The sequence below is a fragment of the Etheostoma spectabile genome, chromosome 5, assembly GCF_008692095.1.
Source record: "Etheostoma spectabile isolate EspeVRDwgs_2016 chromosome 5, UIUC_Espe_1.0, whole genome shotgun sequence".
Classification (NCBI taxonomy): domain Eukaryota; kingdom Metazoa; phylum Chordata; class Actinopteri; order Perciformes; family Percidae; genus Etheostoma; species Etheostoma spectabile.
In genome coordinates, this window is record NC_045737.1 from 23106061 (window position 1) to 23127790 (window position 21730).

The 21730-nt window shown below is 40.1% G+C and overlaps 1 protein-coding gene across 2 annotated transcripts; it reads left to right on the forward strand.

Annotated features, from left to right (window-relative positions):
* The first annotated feature begins 6195 nt into the window (after window positions 1–6195).
* Window positions 6196–10718, forward strand: npy8br (neuropeptide Y receptor Y8b). 2 transcript variants are annotated; one of them, XM_032517350.1, is made up of 3 exons: window positions 6196–6395; window positions 6827–6977; window positions 8377–10718. In XM_032517350.1, exon 3 carries the CDS (start codon window positions 8516–8518, stop codon window positions 9617–9619), a length of 1104 nt encoding a protein of 367 aa, XP_032373241.1. In that variant the 5' UTR covers window positions 6196–6395; window positions 6827–6977; window positions 8377–8515; the 3' UTR covers window positions 9620–10718. The 2 variants fall into 2 exon arrangements, with proteins under 2 accessions (XP_032373241.1, XP_032373242.1); XM_032517351.1 differs by having other exon boundaries at window positions 6206–6475.
* Window positions 10719–21730: the final 11012 nt, after the last annotated feature.

Here is a 21730-nt window from a genome sequence, read left to right on the forward strand (position 1 = left end):
CCGGATGTTCGCTACCTTCCACTTTCTTTGTGCTGGAATTTTAAACTCTGATTTCTGAGGACTATGGTTACGTGCTCCTCAGATCTCTGCAAAGTAAATCCAGACAGGTAGCTAGAATATCTTTTTTTTTTTTTTTTGCATGACTAAAACAACTTTTGAACAAGCACACATTTCACCAAAACAAGTTCCTTCCTGAGGCTATTTTGCAAGAGCACAGTGGCTCCGTCCGGCTCATAACGCCGCCCATGAAGATTGGGATTGGTTTAAAGAAATGCCAATAAACCAGAGCACCAGAGCACCAGAGCACGTTTTTTCTCCCATCTTGAAATGCTGTATGGACTAGCCAGGACTTCCTCCGCAGCGCTGTGGAGGAAGGTCTGGCAACCCATAACTACTTATTTAGGCCCTGTTTACACAAGAACGAGAAGCACCTTTTGAGCAAGAGGAAGAGAGAGAATGTGGACCATTGTTTAACATTTAATTTGCCTCTGTGTGACACATATTTAACATAAACCACGATGTGTGTTTTTATTTGTTTGTGTGGAGAAAGATTTTGTTGGGTGAAAACGTACAAATATTTTCATCACATGTGCCTTTTGGCTGTATGGCGACAGCATTTTTGGGGCTTAAGAATGCAAAAAAGTGAAAACACCCAACAGAGGGGAAATCTTAAAAAACGCTCCACCGTTGCATTCCCATCTAAAGGGTAAAAACGCAAAAGTCTGAAGACAGTGGTGTGGAGAGGCATTCAGGTAGTCTGTTGTTACGGAGTAGGCTACAGAAGTCTCCTGTTATCTAAAATATTTTTTATGTAATGTCACCATATGCACACAGATTCCCCCCCCCCCCAAAAAACCCTTGTCTAAACGCGGAATAAAAAGTGATAATGCAACGCCACTTTTGCGTTTTCTCTTCAGATCGTTTCCGTGTAAACATGGCCTCAGCTTCACATCCAGCAGATATGGAGCAACATTAGTGTTTAGTTATCACCGCCAGGCGCAGATCGGTTCATCTGTGGGCCGGAAAAATAAACCAATGAGCTGAGAAAGAGGATATAGCTCATTTGTACAGTAGAGTAAAGGGGAACTGCAGAGTTTGGTCACAATGCTCTGTGGGTTTGACACTATGGTTACCTCTTAAGTTTGACAGTATGTGGATTTAGTTTTTCTTTATTACGCAGTGTTGCAGCTGCTCCCAAAAGTCACATTTAACAGAGGAGCATCAAGGTGAGCTTCTGTGTCCGATGGGATCTGTTCAACTGATGGGGGATGTTTGTCATATACGAGTGCCTGAGGCATTGTGGCATTTGTTCTTGGCCAGGGTTATTTAGAGCCTCAGGGGATTTATAGGAGCGTGTTGCAGTGACGGTGTCAAGGATCACTTCGACTTGGTTCTTGAACGGGGTTGTAATGTTGCAGGGGAGATTGTCCTTCGCTTAATGAGTACCTCCATGTACACAATGTGTATGGATTCAGGGTTGCAATGAGAGAGGGGTTGGAGGAAAAATGAAGCGGCACATATTGATCATGCCTGTTTGATTTTAGATGATGTATTAGACCTCTGCCATGTTTAAATTTTGTATGGTTAGCTGTTAGCTTTTCAGACCATAAAAATCCTGGAATACGTTTGCTGCCATATGAGGGGTGTGAACAGTGGGCAGATTGGTAACACTTTGTAATAAGGTATACAAAAAAAAAAGATTAGTTACTGTTTTTCAGGCTGGTAGTTACTGTTATTTTGAATGAGTAACATATGGTTAGTTACTGTTAACTAATCATTAGTGCTTGAATCACAGTCAATCAGTAACTAATCATTAACTAACTTATTCAAAAAACAGTAACTACCAGTCTGAAAAACAATATCTAATCATTTGTTAATCATTAACTACCTATTTTTTGTGTACCTTATTGTAAAGTGTTACCGGCAGATCAAACATTTAATTAAGCAGACAGTTGTGATTACATTTTACATGTATTTATATTTTTGTTCTTTCCTGTTTTAGATTATTTCTCGTTTCATTCTTTCTCATACACATTATTATTGATAGCAAACAAAATACATATTGCATCATCACCCATCACGTCAAAATCATAAATCATTCATACAATTACATACAAATCACAGTGAAATCAAATATTGCAATTTAAAAAACTTGCATGTATACAGCTTTGATTTAATTGGTATATCAATTATGTTGCATTCAACCAAACACACACACACACACACACACAAACACACACACACACACAGGATCCAAGGATCCTTTGCACTGCCTGACATATTGGTATTTATACAAACTAATACATGACTAGCACTATATGTTTTGATACAGACCATTCCCATAGCCTTAGGGGTTTGGGGTAGTGACTGTAAATCTTTTCATCTTTTGATACACCCAGTGACGGAATGTAACAAAGTACATTTACTCAAGTAAACATTTGAGGTACTTGTAGTTAGTATACTACTTATAAACACTTTCTACTGTACTTCTACTCCGCTACATTTCAGAGAGAAATATTTTAATTTTTACTTAACTACATTTTTTTTTTTTTATAAACCTTTAGTAATTCCAGATAAGTCACTTGAGAACCATTTCTCATTTGCAAGCGGTTGGGCTAAAGGGCCTTGCTCAAGGACAACTCAGTGGTGGTAATGAGGGAGGGACGAGGGACTTTTACTTTTCCACCCAGATTTTTGGTCTCGGTCTGTTGGTCTGGGCAAAGTCCTAGTCCCAAACATGCTTCTCTAAGCTCTAGGCCACCATTGCACTACAATTATAGTGGCCGTTTTAATTACTTTACAAATTAAGATGTTTGCACACAAAACAATGTAGTTTATAAAATGCAATGTTTTATTATAAATGAAACTACCCAACAATATATAGGAACACAAGTGCAGCTGAATTGATTAGTTGAGTGATGGAACTGTTTTGATTGTTTTCAGTTTCTAAATTGTGAGGGTTTTTCTGTATTGAGTACTTTAACTTTTAATACTTTAAGTACACTTTCCCGATGATACTTACATATTTTACATTTTCTATGCAGGACTTGTAACAGAGTATTTTTACAGTGTGGTATTAGTACTTTTACTGAAGTATAGGATGTGAATACTTCTTTCACCACTGCTTACTCCAAAGGTGAGGTATAAACATACATTAATCCCTGACAGACCTTGATCTAATTTTAGAGTAACACATGTGAAATGTACGTACAAATGTGGTTGTGTTAATATTTACAACATTGCCACTATCAATATATCCTTTATGTCACCATTATCTATATATACTGCATCTCCTTTATCTATGACATCATCTGGAAAATGTTTGACCTTTTCGCTCACTAAAAGAATTCAGGGAGTAGTGATTTTACTATTCTTAATGAATGAGTTATTGTCAAGCTCTTTTTGGCCTTCTATGCCAATTTAAATCAATACTATTACAGTACGACAGCGTTTACATTTCAACATTTACTGTCAGCACTGATGTCAAGTAGAAGACAAACTATAACAACTATAACTCATTTTTGCGAGCTTAATTTAAATATTCAACATGGATGTGATCTTAATTTGGTCTGCCTCTTATTTTATGTTTTTAAATATTTATTTTATTGTGATCCAGCTTTCTTATAGGTTCAGACACGTCCCACTAGAACTCACAACATGATACCATTAATAAACAATAAACCCTTTGCTGCGCACAAAATGAAACAATTTCTATGAATGTCATAACTTAATTTAATCTGTGCTATACTCACAGTCAATGTTAAATGGGTTTTATTTATATTTTTATTTTACTCTTTTCCATAACTCATTTTAACAATAATTTCCTGGCACTTCTTGGACTCAAACAAGGGCCTATGACTAACTTTCCTAGCCTGGTTGCACAACATAAAGACCCCTCTCACAGCAGCTCGATGTAGGTTTAAAAATTTACAAATTCTTTTGACATTATTTTCTTATTAATGTCACAAAACAAAGTCATAGTTTCCTTGAGTGTATTAGTTTCTTTCTTTCTTTCTTTCTTTCTTTTTTTCTTTCTTTTTTTCTTTCTTTCTTTCTTTCTTACTTCACCTCCTTTAAAACACGACTGAACAATGTGTGAAGCCACCATGTATTTCTCTGTTCTGGCTGACTGTTGTTGTAATGTACTTTCAAGCCTCACTGCACAGCAGAGGATATTAAAGGTCTGTTAAAGTGAGAGTTTTTTTGTCAACACAAATAAATCACCCCAAAACCGGCAATGGGCTTAAAAACACAGAGGGACAACTGCTCGCCACTATTAAACATGGCTAGGACGTTGTGTGGTTACAGCAGGGAAACAATTCCTTCATAATAGGGCACGGTACTATATTGATTTACACTGGCAGTGACACATAAAACTATTTACAATTTTCCCACAAGAACCACTCAAAAAATGCCTTATGTAATGACTCTCTCTCTCAATCCAAATATGGACATGTCTGAATCAAGTTACTATGTATTGTGTAAATGGACACAAGATGGGAGTCCAAACAGTTGACAGAGTGTACTGAATAAAAGAAGTGATCAAAGGGCATTCAAATATTTCAGGAAACAGCAAGATAATGTTTCAAAAATGTTTGGAACATGTTATCTGTTCTTGTACCTTATCACCATAGACGGTCAAAACTCATCTGCTTTCTGTTTGTTTATGTGTTCTGTGGCAGAAACCATGTTTTAGAAACCATGTTCCCTTTTTCCATGAGAGGTATTCTTCCTTTCTAGATTGGACAAGCTTCTCCGGCCACACTCGATTGGGCTGAATGCCCTTAAACCCATCAACTTGTCACTTATCAATCATAAATAAACTGGTGGACACACTGTCAAAAAAGCCCAACAACGTCATGTCACACAGTGCTCAATTGTCTAAACAATGCTCAACTGTCTAGACATTGAGCATTTAAAAAATGTTTTTCTCTCTCCTTCCGTCAAAACAACGCCAGTTAAAAGGAAAATCAAAATGTGAGTGACAGTAGTAGAGATTGCAAGAGGGGAGAGGTACAACAGCCATACCATGTTTCAATATTTCGAATAGTTGCTCATTCAAGGCAAAACATTCAGTCCTGCAATACTATTCCCCCAATTCTTTTTCAGCATTCTGGCTTTTCTCTGAAAAACATGTGCCCATATGCATCGTCTTGAGTGACTTGACACAGGTGTTTCTGTGTCAAGTAAACACCCACAGAGCTGTTGTTGTTTGTGGTAAGTTATTCTGCCTCTCTCGCTCTCTCTCAGACAAACAGCTATTACTGTTCTCTTGTACAGCCTCCACTTGAAACAGGACTGTGTGGGGACAGTGTGAAGAAGCAGTTATCAATCTGTTGCACTAGCAAGAGAGGTGCTAAAACAACATTAAAATAGTTTGAGGTGTTATCTGAGAAGGGATCAGGACAGGGATTCTTATCGTGATGATGTTTTTAGTTTTTACATACCTTAAAAAAGCATGCAATATTGCAGATGCAGAGAACCTGTGTGGTTGGCTCTGGGTATACGGACTGCAGTAGATTCCACATTGACGAGCTTAATGATCTTTATAGAGAAGTTAGTTCGTGGCCTTGAATACATGCACATAACAATCAATGTACATCAATAGTGGTTATGAAATTATGGCAGCAGGAAATGATGTTGGATTTTATTTTATTTTTAGAGTTAGCATTGTGGACAAAATGAACTTGAATGTAACACAAGATGATGTAGCTGTTTGCTTCCCACAGACCCTCAGGGTGTGAAAACTTAAAATCTGTCTGAATTTCTTTAAACAGCATTGTTTCTGTTTTCCACGGCTAAATACTTCCACCTCTGTACAGTCTTGATTTAGAAACGTTCACCATGTGGACAGTAGAACACAATATAATATAGTTCACAGGCATGCTACTGTATTTAGCCATTTTATGGCAATCACAATAATCCCCATAGGAATTTTAAAACATTGCACTCATTATAATATCAATATTAGCCTACATAACAGAGACTTCTCATTGGGGATCGAGGCTATTATGAAACCTGCGTCAATATGACAAGACTCAGCATGCCCCTTTACAACAGCCTAAATAAATCATCTAATGTCGCTCACTAATAGTGAAACAGACCATGTGCAGGCTACAAAATTCAAACAACTAAATTCCGCCATTGGCCCCTGTGAGTGCGCGTGCCTGAGCGCGGGTGTACATGCGTGCGAGCCACGGAGATTTTTATTATGTAACATGTCCCCAATCACATCCCTGCCTGAGTCTGAGGCATAAGGTTGCTTTAAGAGCTATCTCAGTTCCTATCAGTGTTCTTGGCAGGACACCTCCTACCTTCTCCTCGACCAAAAAACTCTTGTTGTGTCTCACCTGATGCAAAACAGCGCTGGAAGCCTAAGGGGAAACAACATCTCGGTGAGAAACAACGGCTAATTAAAACACGGCATTTCGAGCTAGCCTGCAACTGTTTAAGGGGTGGAGGATTTTAACTGAAAGTAAGAAAGACATGCTTCCTATTAGGTCGGCTATTTTGTATTTTTATGACATGCGACAACAAAGCTCTAACGACTCTAATATTTCAGTTTCAGTAGCCTAACATTTTCTTCTTCATGGGTTCTGTGTATGTGTGTGTGTAACGTAAGGGAGTTTTAACAATCTTATCGCACGCGCTGGTATTTTTGAATCCCCTGTGCTGTCAGGTGAGCTAATTCTAAAATGATTTGTAGTTTTTCTTACTTACTGGCCAGCCTGTTCTCATTAAGGGATGCTTAAAGTGTAGGTAGCTCCGTTTATTGGACGTTTGGGTGAGGGATGGGTTTGATGGTTTGATGGGTTCCCCCCCACAGAAGAGTCTCCTCCACCTGTCCGGAGCCGAGAGAATCCGCGTCAGGCACGCAGCTGGAGACAGCCAGTGGATCCAGGACAGTTGAAGACAGACAGTGGATTCAGGACAGCTGAAGACAGACAGTGGATCCAGGACAGCTGCAGAGAGCCAGGGTACAGTAGCCACTCTGACACTTTTTCACCCCTTCATGTGGTTTTCATCCGCCCGTGCGTGATGCCTATTATCATTTTCGCATAATAAAATCCAGACTTGTGTCATATCAAAGTAGATTAGCGAGGTGACCAAATTTTACAAACATCCCACATCTGAGACTAATCCCAGTGGTATTCCCGTACTTAGCTAGTTTACTTTTGTTATGATTACTCTTTGTTTGTAATCACCACAGATTAAACAGGACATTATAATAAGACCTTTCTGCGCATAATAGAGACAGCCACAAGCAATTAATGTCCTGCCTGTCAACATCTGTCACCGTTAAGGAGTCCTCAATTAAAAATAATAAATCCTGTAGATATTTATTCTATTAGCATAGAAGTGTTCATTTCTGAAGATTTGAGCCAAGGGCAAAACATCCTGGTTAAACAGTACTGTTTTTCACTGTTGCGCGAGCACGCACGAACACATGCGCACACACACACACACACACACACACACACACACACACACACACACACACACATACATATGCATGCACGTACACATTCACAGACTCACACACACCCACACACACACACACACACACACACACACACTACGGTTCTTGGTCTTGGTGTAACAAAATTGTATTTGTGTTCTGTTTTCCAGTACAATAATTTCCAGTACAATAATAATTTGTTGGAGATTGTAAGGACCACATGTGCTTTAGAATCTAATGTGAATACTCAGCGACAACAAGAGGTGTCTGTTCTTTACGGACAGAAACAGAATAAATTCCCACCATCAAAAGGGGAGAAAACAGTGAGAGGGAATGATTGTGCCTGAAGGAGCAGTCATTATGACATTATTGTGATGGAAATTCAAATCAGCATGCCATTATAGCGATGCCAAGAAGTCTGGATCTGTGCTGTTTTCTTGATGGCATGCTATCAGCGCATCATTTCACTTTTACAGCCAGTCCTTGAGGAGATAGAAAATCCTCCTCATGATATCTGCATATTAAACCAACATTGATAATTCCCTTCATACGTCTCTGTTTTTCTTTTACTAAATCCACCGCCAGTGTGTCCAAAGATGAAACTGAACCACTAAACGTGACATAAAGACACTTGTGCGATTACATTCAGAATCACTGTGATTTTAAAAAAACAAAAAATACCAGCAAGCGAGAGAATCAGTTTCTGCCAAAGTAGTAACCGTTAATGATGAAATGAGCTTTTTTAGCAAGTTGGGGTCAATTTCCTTGCATGCTATAGTTTTAATAGGAGCTACATTTTAATTTGAGTGATAAACCAACCTCTTAATATCTCAAGAGCTCCTAACTTTAGAAATACACTTTTCATGACTGGAAATTTGTACAAGCTCACTCATTTCATTTTTTCCCCTTGTTTTCAGGCAGCAAGTAAACTTCGTTGTAAAGACTGCTGAAGATTAAGGATGCAAATATTATTCATGAAGTAATTACAACAGGTGTGACACAACAAATTAGTTCCTTTACTCCCCCGGCTTTTGAAGTGAGGCCAGGAAAGCCGCCATGGAGCTGCATCACAATACCAACCACAACCAAGCCTTGTGGAAAGAGATACCGTGGGATTTCACCGATGAGTGCTCACTCTCAGTGAGTGGCACCACTTTTCTCATCATTGCTTACAGTGCAGTTATGGCAGTAGGTCTCATCGGGAACTCTTGCCTGGTGTTTGTCATCACACGGCACAAGGAGATGCGCAACGTCACCAACATCTTCATCGCCAACCTGTCCTGCTCTGACATCCTCATGTGCATTGTGTGCCTGCCAGTGACTATTATTTACACGCTAATGGACCGCTGGATCCTTGGAGACGTCCTGTGTAAGCTCACGCCGTTCATTGAATGTATATCGGTCACTGTTTCCATCTTCTCCCTCGTCCTCATCGCCATGGAGCGCTACCAGCTCATTGTCCACCCAACAGGATGGAAGCCCATGGTGGGCCAGTCCTACATGGCTGTGGCTGTCACCTGGATCGTTGCCTGCCTGATCTCGGTGCCTTTCTTCTCGTACAGTGTACTCACCTTGCCTTTCCAGAACCTGAGTCTCCCCTTCTCGGTCGGCGACCACTTTGTGTGCATGGAGCGGTGGCCGTCAGTTCAAGAGCGGCGAGCGTACACCACCTCCCTGCTGGTCTTCCAGTACTTGCTCCCTCTAGCTCTTATCATGATCTGCTATCTGCACGTCTACCTGCGCCTCAGGAGGCGGAAGGACATGGTGGAGCGTGGCAGGAACACCACTCAAAAGAAAACCAAGGGTGCCACCAGGATCAACGCCATGTTGTTCTCCATAGTGGTGGCATTTGCCCTCTCCTGGCTCCCTCTCAACGTCTTCAACACGGTGTTCGACTGGAACCATGAGGCCATCCCGTCCTGCGGGCATGACGTCATCTTCTCAGCCTGCCACCTCACAGCCATGGCCTCCACTTGCGTCAACCCCATCATCTATGGTTTCCTCAATAGCAATTTCCAAAAACAGGTGAAGTCTACCCTGTTGCGCTGTCGCTGCTGGGGGGTGACAGAGAGTTACGAGAGCGTCCCGCTCTCCACTGTCAGCACAGAAGTCACCAAGGGGTCAATCTTGAGCAATGGGTCTATGAGCATCAATACTTAGGTCTTTTCAGTAAAAGACAAAGAGACCACTGGGGCTTCTTCAGCCTTCATTGTGTCATTTTTTTGCTTTTTTGCATCCAAACGCGAGGTTGACATTAATAAAGCTATAAACCTCACAGCACAGCAGTCCAGAGAAAGCCCACTGAAGACACTTTACCAGCACGGCCTGAGGCCCTTGCTTCAGTACAAGTTAGCATGTAAGAGGAAGTAGATAACACATTGATGGTGCAAAGGTTGGACAAGTTTAAGTATTGTAGGGCGACTGAAGGCACTTTACATGAGCACTTACAATTCTATATAGTCCATTCCTCATGTGCTGTGGGCACATGGGAATGTTCGTTGGACAGCATTTCCTCTAGTAAACATCTGTCATGTTTTCTTTCTGAAGCACTGGGATCTGCTCCAAAGTCACGTTTACTGAATATCAGCTGCGTAAGGTTTGCTTTCACACTGTTACCTGCTTTAAATGTGAATTATAACCCCGAGTGAACTATAAGGACAAAGGGGTTGGGGCAATGCAAATGTTCTTTTCAATTTTGCTGTTTTATATTAATAGTATTGATAAAAAAATGTGAGAGATTGTACATTTTGATGTGTTAATGATTATCAACAGAGTAGCTCATTGCATAACTGAAGGAGAGAACATTAGTACATTAAATGTGACTATACAGTAGGCATTCACTGAGACAAATACCAGTCATCATCTTAATGCATTTCTCATTATCTAAAATCCCACAAACAATGTAATGGTCTTTTACAGAGAACCTTGGCAAGAGCTATATACATTCCATGTTGTCCACCAAGGTCTGCGTTGCAGTGTGTTGTGCAAGTGGGGTTTTTTTTTCTCATAAAATGTGCCATTTACTAACCATATATCAAGACATCAAAGAAGCAGTAAAGGACTTAGTCAGAGCGGGGTTCTTCTGCTGTAAATAACATTGCTAAAAACATACGTGGCCTGTAAAATGTATAGTTCATGGTGTGTTGGGGATTAAAGAACACTGTGTAGCATAGTAGATATCTCCTAGGAAACCTGATGTAAGTCACTTCTCTTTGTGGTATGAAACTAAATTAAAACATCTACTATCACCTTTAATGATTATGTCCATGTTGTAATATTTGGTTTTAATGAGTCACAATTTTGATTGTTTGATGTTCAATTCTTGTACTGCATTTGTTTCTGTTGTTGTTGCTTTCCAAGTGGGCTCAGAATAGATTTTTCTGTCACCTTGGTCAATTCATCTATTCATCATTCTCAGCTTTTTGCAGATAACTGATCGGTCCTAAGTCCCTAAGTCTCCATTAAAGGCTACGAATGGTACACCGAGACCAAACTGCACATTTCCACTTGAGGTAGAAGTGTGGAGTCATTGTGGGATCCTAATTCTTCAGAGATCATAGTCAATCATCACTTGCCAATGCTCTGGTTATTGATGTACAGAAAAAGAAAATCTAAACAGTCAATATTGCAAAATTGTTGTTTCTTCTTGAGGTCAAATTCAGTGTGCTGCCTCTGTGTGCATTATTTAGGGGTACGTCTGAGATCACGACACATTTTAGCTGTGCATGTAGTGTTGAATAAATCAGTGTTGTGTTTGGTGCCTTAGATGTTAAAACAGCATGGGGAGGGTAAAAAAAACAGTATGAGAGATCAATGGGAGTTGTGCTAAATATTCATGCTGTGCGTCTTAAGTATCAATCAAGAGGAAAAGAAAGGGTTAGACTGTTGCTGCCATTAAACTTTGGTGTTTTTTAATATCAGGAGGTCAAGTGTAGCATGTTTTTACACCTCACAGAAAGCCAAATCTGCTTTTTGACTCTGAAGGCATCTTACACAGTCTCGCTTTGCCAGGCCCTCCTCCAAAGGACGCTGAAGTAGGGTCTGGCTACTCCTCATTGCATTTGGGAAGAGAATGTGCTCTTTTAATGGCATTTCTTTAAACCAATCAGAATTGTCATGGGTGGTGCTAAACTCCGCACAGAGCCGCTGCAAAATAGTCGTGCAAGAGAAAACTCCGATTGGACAGATAGTCTAGCTAGCTGTGTCAATTTACCATAAAGAGATCTGAGGAGCAGTCAACCATAGTCCTCATAAGTTCACCAAATTTAAAATTCCAACACAAAGAAAGCAAAAAGAAATGGAATATACATGCATCTGTCGGAACTTCCTGCAGCACCGGAGCAATGTGGAATGCGAAGGATATAGACTACACACAACCTAAGAAACTGTTGTCCAAGAGCAATTTAGCCCATAAGAGGGCTCTCAGAGGTCATTGTCAGCATAATTGACAGTGTGCTTCAGCTGCCTTTGTCTGAGCTGACCTTTACAGACTGTCAACCACCTCTCTCATCCTACATTTCCTTCCTCTCCTTTGGGTTTCCTTCGGATGAAACAGCAGTGTTGATTTTGTGAGGAAGAAAAGACCCAAGATGCCAGGGGTGCTGTCGTACTCCACTTAACAACGAGTGGAACTCAAATGATGCCTTTTTCAATTGTTACCCAAGTAACTGCTAAGGGGCCTGGGCACTTTACTGCGCCATGAAATTAAGTTGAGCTGGAGACAAACACTTAATGAGTCCACAGGACCAGGCTCTCCTTGTCAGTGGAGCAGTTCCAGAAAGATTAACATCTTGGCTCTCTGCGTTTTCATTTAGAGAGATTCTCATATGAGAAATCTTTTCCAGATCACAGGGACAGCATGAACTAGATAGTTGGCAAGAGATTTCCTCAAGCTGTTGTTTTGAGCATTGAAATTCTCTTCAGTCACATTTTTCGTGCCTGCCTTGCTAAGGAGAGGGCATAATTCACCCTGTTTTTGCCTTGTGCCCATATCATTTGTTAGAATAATAGCTTTCAATGCTTTGCATTGCTTTGTAGAAAGCTTTTAAAGATCAAAATGTTAAAAGATGTGAACAGTATTCACAGGATCTACAGTATAAAGTGAATCTGCAGGGTCCACAATGAGCATAAGGAATTAAATTATAACTTTTATAAAGGGGTCACAACTTAGACGTGCTACAAAAGGATTTTTAAAAAAGGTGTACGTGATGAGGTCAGACAAAGCCATGGTTTGTGGGGATTTCAATGTACAAATATGCTGTGAGGACAAAGCTATGGTTTAAGAGACTTCCTGAATCTTATTTATTCCTTTAACCTCACCCTGTGGGGGACTGGCCCCACTCACGAAAATGGGCACACATTAGACCTTCTGCTTGTGTGTTCATGTCACTGAAATCAGTGACACACGTATATCAGATCATTTCCTTGTTTTATTTATGAATACAGTCCCATGCCCTGTGGTTTAGTCTTCTCCTGCGTGCCGCCGTTGTGTAATAAACTGTGAAGCTCTGGAGCGGTTCTCGACTGTTTTTAAAGTTTCTGTGCTTTATAATCTGGATAAAGCCAATGCCCACAATGCTGAAGAGATTATTTCTCTTTTTAATTCAACTTCCGCAATCATATTAGATTCTGTTGCTCCCAAAGAGACAAACCACACTAAAGCACTTTCAGATTTTTGGTTCAGTGACTGTACCCATGCTCTCAGACGAGCATGTCAGCAGGCTGAGAGAATGTGGAAAAAGGACAAACTCAAAGGGTCATATGAAATCCTACAGCACAGTCTGTCAGAGCTGTAAAATTGGCAAAAAACAAGTTCATTTCTAACCTGGTTTCTCATAACTGTCACAGGCCTCAGGTTCTTTTAAAAAATGTGATTTTGCTCCTATCATACCCACATCTGACCTTTGTGATTCCTTGCTTGACTTTTTTGTTACTCAGGTGGCTCCAATCACACCTCACAAATAGGAGCTTCTCTGTCCACCTTGGCAATTATTCTTCTTAGATGGCCCCATTAAACTGGGGTGTCCCTCAAGGTTCTGTATTAGGCCCCATCCTAATCTCATTATATATGCTTCCCTTGGCATCTATTTGTGAAAAATATGAGGTCTTTTTCCCACTGTTTTGCAGATGATGTGCAAATGTATCTGCCTTTAAATCTAAAAACTAAGGGCACTTTGCTGGCCCTGGTTGGTTGTCTAAATAACAATAAAAGATCGATGCCCCTAAACTTCCTCAACCTTAAAAGAGACAAGACCGAGGTTACAGTGTTGTGGACATCATGAGTTGGTTGATGTGGGCACCCAAGGCCGTCTACCTCCTAATATTTGCTCCACTGTAAAGAGTCTTGGTGTCTATTTTGACATCGTTTTTCAATTTGACAAGCAGATTTCCTCCATTGTCAGATCAAGCTTCTTTCAGCTGAGAAACATAGCCAAGGGAAAGGTCTATCTGCCTCCCAAAGACCTAAAAAGGGTGATTACCTTCATTACTTCACAACTAGACTACTGTAATTCTTTGTATATGGGTTTAGACCAGTCATCTATTCAACGCCTGCAGCTAGTCCAAAACGCTGCTGCCCACCTCCTGACAGGAAAAAAAGAGGGACCACATTACACCTGGGTTGCGCTCCCTCCACTGGCTATCTGTTCGGTTAACTGTTAAGTCTATCCAAGGAGTGCAGCTGCCTTAACTCACCGAGCTCCTTCATGCTCACATTACAGCAAGACTGCTGGCTCATCACAAGGGGTGATCAAGCCTTTGCTGCACGGCCCCTAACTTGTGGAACAGTTTACCATTTCATATTAGAACTACTACTACTACTCTCCAACACTTCAAATTGCTGACAAAAACAAATCTTTTTTTTAAGTCTTTCCTTCCAGTTAAGGAAATACAATATTGATGTATAGTGATGATGTATTTAGTTGTGTTATTGTTGTTTCTTGTAAAGCACTTTGGTCAACCCAGTTGTTTTTAAATTTGCTATATAAAGAATTGACATTGACATTGTCCTTGTGCACCTTTGATCCCTTGTGAGAAGGAACTAATCTTTTTGTTCCGGCAGATGAAAAGGTCAGAGGGAGTTTGGCTGCTGCCTGCAGAATCCTATTCATGGCAATATATATGCTAACATATGTAGGGCACATTGAAACTGACAGGTAGCTCATTTTATGGTCAAACACATAGATAAGCTCAGTCGATATTTCCTTCCTTTCATTTTTCTATTCAATTGCCCTAATTGTTCCGCCTTGGATCAGGCGCTTGCTCAATCATCAGATTTGTGAGGAAGGGTTTGTTTCAGGGAGCATTTCCTGCTTTTGACACGTTTATTAGTTTTGATATTAACATTATAGCATGCATTTTGTGTCATCCCGCTTATGAGCACAACCTGGGTTACACATTTGTATTCCTCCGAGGTGAATTCAAGACAAATCAGTCCTGTGTGTGTCCGCTTTTGAAGTAAATGTACAGTATATTGGAAGATATTTCTGGGACTCAATCTCGTCTTCTTCTGTAGAATTAATGAAACAAACACAAACACACACACACACACACACACACACACAACACACACACACAGTTTTGTCTTGCATAACACCAGCAGACTTGAAAACCAGGAATAGAAACCCCTAATTGGTGTCAGACAGTTTTTCTCAGGATTGCTTTCAGTGGTTGGTTGCATGAATTTGCCTTCTTCACAAAAATATAGATAGATAGATAGATAGATAGATAGATAGATATGGACAAGAAATGATTTCCTCTATACAATCTTTCCCTGGTAATTTAGGATTTGGCCTCTGCGTCTGACCTTCCATTTGCTTTAATCAGAAGAAGAAGCGGTAAACCACAGACTATTCTTTAGTTGCCTGGTTACAGCTTTCTCAGGGGTTTTGCTGGGTTTCCTTCAAGCTGACATAGAGCACCAAGCTATTAAAGGCATTTTATCAAACAGACAGAGGAGCTATGCCAGGCTGAAGCGGTTCTTGTGGAACCAGCTCAGTCAGGTGGTTCTCTCGCTTGAAAAGAAGGAAAAGAAAGTGAGACATAATTTTATTGCTGAGGGTACTTGATGGTACATACTGTACTTTTCCTGTTGACTTTCTTTTGAAGGTGGAATAATTGTAAGTAGTCCCTGTAAGGAATATTGATTTATTTTTACTGCAGACATAGCAGGAAAAGGACATGAAGGAGCCTTATTAATAAAGTTAATGATGACTGTTCCATTTATGTTTGCCAGGGCCATTTTACTATGCATGCTCATTCACTGACATGGCCTACTGGGACCCATGGAACAAATGCATTATAATAGTGCTTCTTCAACAGCAAATATGTAACTGGAGCTAGGAAATGACTATCTTAGGATAGATAAAGGAATCTGGGAGACAGCCGTCTGAAGGTAAAAAAACAATCTGCCTACCAGCCCCTCTAAAGCTCACTAACACATAGCCTTCTGTATATCTCATTTGTTAAAGCCAAATAGAGGCAAAGTCCCTCCCCTTCCTGTGGACCCCATGAAATATGTACGGTAGTGAATTTGAAGAGTCTTATCATTTTTTGATCCGGTAAGAATTGAGATCTGAATTACACATACGATTTATATTGATGCAAAAGATAACATTGCAATTTCAGTCACAGTTTGTCTGAGGTTAATTGAACTACAACTGATGGGCAATTTAAGACCCTTTTTAAGTGGGCTCAAGCCCTCCTAAATTTCATCTCAGCCCCCTAAGATTATAATAATAACATAATAACATAACACAATAATACTTATTTTTAATCAATTTTAGTGCTTTGAGTTAGAGTTTGCAAACTTGTCTACAAGAGGACAAACTATTACAGGTTCACAGGGCTTGAAACAGGTTTAATATCTTGTGTGTCTGTCACTGATGCTATGCACCTGTAACCCAATCAAGAAAAGGGTCAACAGAAACATAGTTTTGGCCAATCGGAGGTAGTTGTGCCAGAATCCCGCCTTTGCCTGAGTCTCTATCAAATCCAGTAGTGTCAAACTCAATGTCACTAAAGACCATATTGGAAAATAAGAATAACATCAAGGGCCATACATTTACAGTTTATTGACATGCTTTCATTTTGAAAAAGTCAAATATCTTTGACTGTATTATTGCATGTCTTATAAAGTCTTCTCCCTTACAGTTTGGTCGACATAAAGCTCTAAAAAAGTCAGCAAAATAATTCCTAGAAAAAAAGTAGAAAAAAGAAACAAAAACAACTTACAATACGTGGGGGAAAAAGCACCAAAAGCATCAGGAAAAGAGACAAAAACTATGTTGGCCGAATTATATGGTGAACCTAAATTGATATGCGGGCCGGATCAAAATCTGCAAAGGGCCGGATCGACACATGTGATCTAATCTGTCAGAGGTGGAGCTGGAGTGTGGTTGTTAAATTTAACGTTGGTAGTCCCCATAGAAGAAGTAGGTAATTTCATGGCGCAGACAAGAACCCAAATGGAAATGTAACCAACTAAAACTGTTGAATGTTACAGCATTGTGTCAAATAGTAACTAAACCTGTCACAGTAATAATGACCAAACAGCTGACATTGTTGTTCGGTAGCTAGCACAGAGATTATCGGCTAATGAAATTTCAATCAGGAGAGACTTTGTTGCAGATTTGCAAAGATTTATCGTGCATATGCCTTACATGTAATGTACGGTCTTTGGATATTAGACTCCATTGTTAAATTGTATTTTTTTATAAAGGGGTAGAAAGCCAAAAGATAATCCCCTGATGGAGTCTGGACACTGATGGTGGTGTGAGGAGCCCGAAGACCAAACAGAGGAGACGATGGCAGTGGCCTGCTCATGCATCATGAAGAATGGAGGAGCAAGGGGAGGAGTAGGGTTGTGCTCTTAGCCTGAAATGACAACTGAGCAGCAGAGAGAGACAGGTTTAAAACAGGGATGTCATGCTGTGATTGAGCTCAGCAAGCTCAGCTATGTTCCACAACCAAACATGACCACAACACATGTAAAGTTACCTTACCTGATGTGTTTAATCCAGCATCTTTTTATCAGCCGAGAAGCGATATTTCTCTGCTTTTGTGAGCATTGTCCCAGTACAAAAACACACAGGCATCGTAGCTTCAGCGAGGCATCACTTTTATGCGACTTTGAGGTAAGGAGTTTTTCTAATTACGTTTTTTACAATCTTGTACTTCAACAGTTTTACAACAAAATGAGACTTTCTAGACTTGCAAAATGATGTTTTAAATTGTGTTTTGGCTCAATTCAAACGGGATTAAATTAAATTCAACGGGACATTGCATATAATATCAAATTAAATAATTTGTTTCTCACTATTCCCTAACGGATATATTTTTTTCTTGAAATAAGGTCCCATGTTGGTCCACCAGAAGGTGAGGGACTCCACCTCTATGTGCAAAAACTTAGGTGTAAAGGTGACACCTCAGGGAATAATTGTTCCAAACCAGGAGGAAATATAGCCAGGAAATCCAGACCCAAATCCGAAAGATTAAGGGACTGGCATTGAGTGAAAATCGCCCATCTCGAAGGGCGAAACCCAAGGGGGTAAGAGGGCGTCCACAAAGCGTAGCTCCTAGAGGCACCAAGTGTGCATTTGAAAATCTCTCACTGCACACAATTGGATAACACTACGATCAATCACAACAACACGCAGGGTGACGTCTCCAGAGCCCCATACGCTTAGCTACCAGCGGAGCTAAGCGTAAGTATCAACCTACTCTTGGCAAGCACAATTCCCAAGATATTTCTATAATGTAATTAGCACTTCCTGCTATGACAAGTCAAAATGTCTGCTGTAAAAAAGGCCTATTGTTGATTTATTATCACAGGTTTAGGAGCCAGCAAACATTCAAGACACAATGTTCATTATGACACTAATGGTCCCTTTCTTAGTTCAATCTGTTTCAGGCTGGTCTTGGTGAGACTTATTAGAAGTAACGTGGCGGACCTAGCTCTACTGTAAGAGTTCAAGCTCCACAGTGTTATGTTCTTGATTACAGTGCTGTTTGAAAACACCAATTGCCACACTGCTTGTGTCTAAGTATATTCTTTAATGACACATATTAGGGCCGCTTTGATGATTTCACTTTTACAAAATGCAAATAGTGTTCCTTGCTGCAAGTAAAGCTTCAGTTATGATGTCTTTGGAGGGTATATGGGCACTGTACACAGTGGTATTGATCTTAAGTAAATATTTTATGTCCTGCTGTGCTATTGCCTTTCGTTTATTAATCCCTTATCAAATCACTTTCAATAAAGGACAATACTTGACCCATATGGTGTCTGGTGTATGTTTAACAAAAGTAGCTGAAAACACACGGAAGTGATTTTGTGTCGTGTGTGTTTGCTGAGTAACAGCAGAGTGACAGACAGATTGAACTACTTTGAAAAACACACTTTCCATTGGAGATAAGAGAGTGAGATCCCCATATGCTCTTCAGCAGGATATTACAGGCTGTTGTACTGTCACATCTCCATGATGAATGCACTTCGATTTGTTATCCAGTTTGTTTAAATTCCATACGCTAATGGCAAACACCCACATGTGTGTCGCCTGGTCAAATCATTGCCATGTTGCTTATCAAACCATGAATAAGCACTTTTATAATCCAAAGGAGATTGTGGAGTGTGCATGAAACTAGCCAAGCAAGCAATGAGCTATTACAATACAATAAATTGGCTTCAGACACATATGTCCTCATCAAGGAGAACAAACACAATAAAGTGCAGTAAATTACAATAAGTATTGACAGGATTTCATACAGTCTCATGGACAATATTGTAGAAACAGTCTCAGCAGACAGAGAGATTGTCTAGATTTAGATTTTAAGGCACATTATTCTGTGAATCAGACAACATGAAAACACAACAACAATGAAGAAGTAGAAACTTCAAAAGGTGCCCTGCCACACAAAACCATTTTTTACTTGCATTTTTTTTTTTTTAAAGTATGTTAGGTCCATATGCATTTTTGTTATGTTGTGAATGTGAAAATGAACTGCTACCTCTTCTGTCAGCTCTGGCCACTGAAAAAAAAAGTAAGCGGAGAAATCAGGACAATTACAAAAGCTGGTCAGTCTGATGTCATGTTGCCTTAGCTCAGTACTATTCATGAGCTCACCCAGTTGCACTGGGTAAAGGATACCGATAGCCAGGCTTTCATTGGCTAGCTGTTAGCCAATCAGAGTCAAGCAGCTAAGCTTGTTGAACATTAATGAGAACTGGCACAAATCTTCTTGCAGGCTTTCTATACAACACTACAATGGCTTTAAACAAGGTAACCAAGGCATTGTTTCCATAAAAAATGTTACAGAGTCCATGGTAGAACTTCAGACATTACCACAAAGTAATGAAATACGTGTGGCAGGGCACCTTTAAGGTTGCAGTTTAATGTTGTTTTCCAGTGCCATCTGGTGGCACTCATCAGTTAAGCTTTATGTGGTGTTTGGGTCACAATGACCCGATCACATTTTTGCTAAAAGAAAAAAATATAATCTGGACCTTTAGTAGCTTCCTTTTGTGTTGACCCAGTTTAAATTTATATCATTTTTAAAATACCTTTTTTCACAGCAGAGATTTTGACACAGCGGGGAGTGAATTCCATTTAGTTGAGCTATAGTCTCAGAGCCCTGAGATTGTGCATGCGGGCTCCCTGGAATGCTTTACTGGGATAGTTATAGGAATTGGGCCCTCGTTAACAAAATCTGTTACACCGGTGCTTTTCCTGCTGTGAAAAGCACTTTTCCTAAATGTGTGAGTAAACTGTCATTTATTAAACAAGTAAAATTACAGAAGTATTATCAACAAATAAAGTATCCAAATAAAAGCACTTAAAGAAGTACCTTGGCCACAAATAAAAGTGGCCTTGGAACTGAAGTAATATTTTATATTATTAAATTGAAAATACTGATGCATCAATTTGTAAGCAGCATTTTACTGTTTTACAAGTGAAGCTGATTTTGTATGAAGTGTTTTAATCCAGGGGATCCTAAACTAGGATTTGGGCCCTAAAAAGAAATGAAGACGGATGGATTTATTCTGTGACCAAAGGGTCACAGAATAAATCTGAGGATTTGCGAGACGATCTGTAAAACAACACTTCTGCTACACAGATTTATATTCATTTATCAAACACTTTTCTTCCTTATTTTGTGAAATATTGGATAAGTTGACCTCTTTGGGCCCCAAACATTCATTTAAATGTGAACCATGTGAAGAAGGGCAATCTTTTTTGGGGGGAACTAACCCGACACACTAACCCGATAATCGGCCGTCGGACAGTCTGGCGAGGTCGGTGACTCAGAACTGTTTGGTGTGTTCCGTGCCGTTGTCCGTCAGAGGGGCCAGCGGCCTTCATTTTGGCCGACCTGACATGCTCGGTCGGAAGGCGGGCACTGCAGGCAGTCAGACTCAAATTGACCAATCTGATTAGTGCAGTGCAAACCCGGAAATAATGAGCAGGATGACCATGAGTAGAGTCTCTCAAAATCTGACGAAAACGGACCTTTGTCGATCTGAAATGAAGACAGACTCAGCAGCTGCATGGCCTATTTCTTGCTTAAAATGTTTTCAGATTCTCATGTTAGTGAACTATTTTAGTAAAATATGAGATTGTATTCTGAAAGCATGTGACAAGAGACTTCCACCGGACAATATCTTTTTTTTTGTAAGAGGTCACGATTCAGTTGGGAACCACTGTGTGAGGCCGGCGACTGTTGCATCATCTGCAAATTGTTTAACAGACCTGAGGTGCAGTCGCTTGTGTAGAGGGATGAGAAACGTTGGTATGAGAGATGTTTTGAACAAACAACAGAGAAGCATGGAGAAATAGGAAGGATGATTGAAGGAGGATAGAAGGGTAACGATAGGGAAAATAATTATAGGATGGGTGGAGCTGTAAATGGTGGCAGGTAAGGGATTGAAGGGATTGAGGTAGAGGAGAAAGACAAAGATGTATGAGAGTAGGGATAGATAGAAGGGAAATAAAATACGTGGTTACATGAAGTGAGGTGGATGGGAGAGGGAGGGCCCCTCTCCTTTCCACCCAGATAGGATGGGGAGGTTAACAAGGAAGGATAGAAAGGAAGGAGATGAAGGATGAATGGTTGCAAGATGAAAGTTTGAAAAGGGTAGAAGATAAAAGACCAATGGAGATCGAGAGGAAAAGAGAAGGTAATGAAGGAAAGAAAAGATGGAAGGGTTTAAGCTGAAGGTGAATGAAAGAAATGAAGACGGATGGAAGACGGACCAACATCTTCCATCCATGTAGG